Source organism: Cibotium barometz, chromosome 3, assembly GCF_041138505.1.
Source record: "Cibotium barometz isolate CiBa-2024 chromosome 3, ASM4113850v1, whole genome shotgun sequence".
Taxonomy (NCBI): Eukaryota; Viridiplantae; Streptophyta; class Polypodiopsida; order Cyatheales; family Cibotiaceae; genus Cibotium; species Cibotium barometz.
In genome coordinates this window covers 42,409,136-42,414,141 of record NC_141048.1, presented here as the reverse complement: position 1 = coordinate 42,414,141, position 5,006 = coordinate 42,409,136, and the positions used below count along the sequence as shown (strand labels likewise).

Sequence of the window (5,006 nt, the reverse complement as noted above, 5' to 3'; positions counted from 1 at the left end):
GCTTAATTTGAGGATACGTCATGTTGAGATTATTCATTTTTAGCGTATGTAAGAAACTTTTCTATGAAAGTTTTTTCATAATTATAAATAGAAGCCTCGATCATTGTTTTGAGTTTCTACTTGATTAAGATTTTTTCTCCAAGAATATAGAAGGTAAAACATAATTCAAAAAAAAGTTTTATATTTTTCTTATATTTGCTTTGTCTACTTTTACATTTGCTTAAGTTTCCTTTATATGATAGTGTATTTTTCTTATATTTTCTTAAGTCTACTTTTACATTTATAAGTTTTATTTGTTGAGGTTATAGTGGAGAGCAATGAGAGGGAGGAGAATGCCAAGGAGGTAGAGGAAGAAGTGTCTTCCTTGAGATGTTCCTATGACCACATTCATCAAAAGTGGAGGATTCTAGCTAAGCTGGTATAGATAGAGAGGGAACTAAACGGGTGTTCTTTGATGAAGGAAGGATTATGAGAGAAGATGTCTTCCTGACTAACTATAAGTTAATTGCAATTTGAATAGGAATCACACTATATGTTATATTATATAGGAAGGATTGTGAGAGAAGATATTTTCTCGATTGAGTAGTATAAGCTGATATGTTGACCACGATGTTTTTGCCCCGAAGTTTTGCTTGCCACTCTTTGGCTTCTCTTTGGGTTGTTTCTCTTTCATTTCTTCATGCTGTTTCTTTTGTTGTTTTTTGGTATGAATAACCTTTAGTGTGGTTTTGTTGAGTGGGCCATAGTAGCGCTTTAGTTTGCTACCATTGAAGTATCTCGCCATCTTGACTCCATCAAGTGTTTCTATGTGCACTACGCCTTGCGGGGTTATTTCAGTGACAAGGAAAGGTCCTAAGCCTCTGAATTTATGTTTCTTTTTGTGGTTTTTCATGTTGTAGAGGAGGACCATGTTGCCCTCACTCATTTGTTTGTCTTTGAGTTGGTTGTCAAACCACTGTTTACGTCTGAGTTTTTCTACTATCATACAGCAAGGAGGCGTGTTTCATCGACCCTTTCAAGTTCAAAAAGGCAACAGCTCAAGACATTGCCTATGAGTTTCTCGTATTGCAATTCTCAAGCTGGTGGGTACCATAGGCATGACCACTTCAGTACCATAGGTTAAGGTGAAGGGTGTCGCATTTGTGGATGTCCTGTAGGATGTGTGATATGCTCATAGTGCGATGGGCAATTTTTGTTCCTAATCATTGCGCCTAGCCGCAAGTGTCACTACATGTATGCAACTTTTGAAGTTGTGCAAAAGAAAGTACTAGATTTTTATTTATTTATTTATTTATTTTTTGGGTGTGGTGGTAGTCACAAAGTAGTTGATTGCTAAAACGAAAGACTTCAAAGGAGTGATATAGAGTTGATGAAAAAAACACTCATTCATTTGGCCATATAGTTTGTAGTGTCATCATAATGGAGCCTGTAGGGTCTCATCATGCTGTGATCCTCATGTTGGACAATATGACAATGGAGCACGTAACCGGGTCCTTTAGTTGGATCGAAGCTAAAAGTTTCGCCTTCCCTTGTTGCAAAATGTATGAGGATACGAACCATAGAATTTCCCCACAATGAGAAGGTGTCCTTCCAGCCTTGATAATATGAGGCAGGACTTTGCGGATAGCCTCGAAAGCATGTGCCATTCTCCGGGTATGCTATTCTCATGGAACACTCCTTGTTTCTGTAAGCCACACTGTCGATTGCCTGCTCGTTGAGGACTTGGAACTGCACAAGGTGCATATGGAAGTTATGAGCAAACCTCCATAAATTGATCACCTCCCAGATCTCAAAGCTCCCCAAGATTGGCTCCATGTCCACAGGATCATCCCATGTCATGTTGTCTATATTGTACTCATATATTTGTTGATTTGCATTCATGTGAGCAACCATTGTGATTTCTCGTACAAGAGGCTGCAGGACCTCCACCACCTCCAAAATATTATTGGACAACAATAATAATCTATTAATTAATTGCATGTACTTATATTAATATAAACTCATTAGTATAACATTAGCCCATTGACAATAATGATGAGCATGTGATCATATAAGGCCTCGCTATATTTTTCTCCAGAAGTAGCCGACACCATGTGTCAGAAAATTGTTGTGATAATTTGGGATATATAAGGGAAAGGTATTATGGAAATCGCAGAGGAAGAAAATGCAAGCTTCCAAAAAAAAACTCGTAGCTTGCAAAAAAAAAAAAAAAAACTCGTAGCTTGCAACCCATGGATAAGGACAGACCCAACCAACTTTGGTTAGGCAGGGGAATCGGGATACCTTGTTTTTGACGCTGGTCTGTCCTATGTAAGATGTAAGCTTCTCGAGGTAGTCGGGATGCTCGATCAAGCCTTCCTGGAGGCCATCCTCGTCAACGACGTCGAACTTCATGATCACTTGCGTTTGGGGCCCCGTGTATGAACGGCACCAAGAGTCGGGTTCGATGGGTGCGTTGTGCAGCAACACTTCCGTCTGGTTGTCGAGCGCGGAAAAATCGATGATGAAGTCGGATCTCTCGCCTGGACCGGAGATGAAGTAGTCGTCGACGAGCATGGGCTCAGAAAGAAACCCTCCGTCGGTGCCGATTTGGAGGAAGGGGACATTGTTGTTGCTTAGGTAGAGGGCGGTGAAGCGGGCGTTGCACGCGTTAAGGACGCGGAATCGGTAAGGCTTGGCGAACACGCGCACGAAGGGCCACACCTTGCCGTTGACGAGCCACACATCAAACCATTCAGGGCACCAGTTGAGGGGGGCGGTGATGCCGGGACCCGGCAGGTTGATGGAGCCATTGTGGTAGAAGCGCCAGTCCTTGAAGACGAGAGGGGCGCCGTCCGGCATCCCCAGAATGCGCTCTTCCTCTTCCGTAGGCCGGAGAATGTACATGCCCGACAAGCCGGCCAGCACGTGCAGCCGCGTGATGCCCATCGTGTGGTCGTGATACCACAATGCCATCGGCGCCTGCGTGTTCGGGTAGACGTAGTCTTGGGTCACAAACGCCGGGCCCGTCTCGTTCTTGGCCGTGATCCATGCGTCCGGATTGCCGTCGTAGATGCTGGGAACCTCCGCTCCGTGAAGGTGCACCACAACTGGCACCCCACCCCTGCTTGGATTCGCCCACTCTACTGACATAGTCTGCGGCAAGAAGTGGTGTTCGTCTGGGATGTGATTCTCCCACCGCACATGCGCCGGCATGTATCGCCGTGCCTACAAGACAACACACAGGAACGCATGATCAAAACTCTCCAGAGAGGCCATAAATCAAATTAACGTTGAGCTTGCGGTACTAAGCTAGCTGAAAAGGGTGAAATATATCTTCCAACCATTAGAGTCGGCCCTGGGAATACAGCGGTCTCCTGGCTCGTTCCAAACGCGTACAGCGTGGTGTTGGGCAGATCACGGTGCAGTTTCTGCGCCAATGTGGTAATCAACAATATACTCGTGGGATGCAGGGTCATGAACCATCATTTGCTGCTGGGAGCGATTTACAAGTAAAGGAATTCACCTGAGAGATTTTGTATGCACCGAGCGTCACGCGCTGTCCGCGGGAGACATCGATAACGGGCGGGAAGGTGAGGGGCTCGATGAACTTTTCCAGAGAAGGGCTGGGAACTGTGCACACATCAGTAGGAGCTGGAGCTGGGGCAGCGGCTGGAGCAATAGCAGGGGCGCTAGCTGGAGCTGAGGAGTGGCGGCCAGTTGCTATGCCTGTATACACAGCAACAAGCAGTGCAACGAGAAGCTGGAAGTCACCACCCCTCATCCTCATCGTGGTCCGGGTCTTCCAACACACAATACCTGTTATAAGCTTTCGGATTGCCACAACCTGTTATTGCAAGTTAGAGCCTAGAGGGAAAATATGCGCACTAGGTAAAAGCTGACGGGCTACCCCACTTCACAATTTATATTCCTGCAGGCAGTTTACACGAATCCTTTTCATCAAAATTGAAAAGAAAATTGTAATTTTGAACCATCTTTTTTTAAAAACTTAAATTTAAGTATAACTAAATTTTGACATTTTTTAGAAGGTGTTTTTCCTTCTTCTCTCAATTTGAGAATGGTTTTTTAGAAATTGAACAAAGCCGAACATATCTTTTCCCAAACCCTACCATTCCTTGTACTCAACGGAATTCACTTGAGCTGGCCCATTGTTAAAAAAAAACTAAAATCTTATATGTTTTTATACCTTATCTTAAAAAGCAAAAGTAAGTACTTATATAACTAAGATGACCATATTAGGGAGTTTGAGAAAATCCTATTACTTTGAGAATTTAATTTTCAATCAATTTTTGGTTTATCTTGAGCATAATAATTCCAAAGTTGTCGAGAATGTAGATTTAGAACCCACTCTTCAAGCTCTCATCCACATTCTCCATGCACCCTTGTGCCATCCTTGTGTTCATAAATGCTCACACTACATGTGCTACCATGCACTTCACATGTGCTACCTTTTGATTTTTTACCTCACCTTTTATAAATGACTATATAAATCAACCTTTACCAATGTAACTTTAGTCTATTCCTCTTTCTAATGTGCATGCTCCTCCCCTTATTCTATTCCGAACCATGCTTTGATACCACATTAGGAAAAATGGAAGCTCATTTTGGGGCCTTGTAAGAAATTCACTATTTTCTCTTTTCTCTCTCTACAAAAGCAAGAAAATATGGATACTTGCGTGAGAAATGTCAGTGTGAAAAGGAATAAATACATTCTTTCACATGCTTTACATTAAATGTTCATATAAGAGCAACACTTTTCTGTGCAGAATTTGGTACACCGCAGACGCGTCCGGAACGGCCCAAAACCCCAGAAACGGCATTGGAAACGCTGGAATCGGACATCCAGAGGCCCGAAAACGGTCGAAAAAGGCCCAAAAGTGAGATTTGCTGATAAACGCGATTCGGGAAGAAGGTACCAAATCGCGTTTATCAGCAAATCTCACTTTTGGGCCTTTTTTGGTCGTTTTTGGGCCTCCAGATGTCCGATTCCAGCGTTTCTAGTGCCG

The 5,006-nt window shown here is 43.3% G+C and overlaps 1 protein-coding gene across 3 annotated transcripts; it reads right to left on the bottom strand.

Moving 5' to 3' along the window:
* Positions 1 to 1,372: 1,372 nt before the first annotated feature.
* Positions 1,373 to 3,946, bottom strand: LOC147640081 (uncharacterized). Of its 3 annotated transcripts, none has more exons than XM_086823019.1 (4): positions 3,506 to 3,946; positions 3,324 to 3,410; positions 2,284 to 3,207; positions 1,373 to 1,932 (listed from the first exon to the last, which is right to left on the bottom strand). In XM_086823019.1, the coding sequence occupies exons 1-4, from the start codon at positions 3,767 to 3,769 to the stop codon at positions 1,387 to 1,389; spliced, it is 1,821 nt and encodes a 606-aa protein (XP_086679145.1). In that variant the 5' UTR covers positions 3,770 to 3,946; the 3' UTR covers positions 1,373 to 1,386. The 3 variants fall into 3 exon arrangements, with proteins under 3 accessions (XP_086679145.1, XP_086679155.1, XP_086679163.1); XM_086823029.1 differs by having other exon boundaries at positions 1,373 to 1,914; positions 3,506 to 3,945; XM_086823037.1 differs by having other exon boundaries at positions 1,373 to 1,728; positions 3,506 to 3,945.
* Positions 3,947 to 5,006: the final 1,060 nt, after the last annotated feature.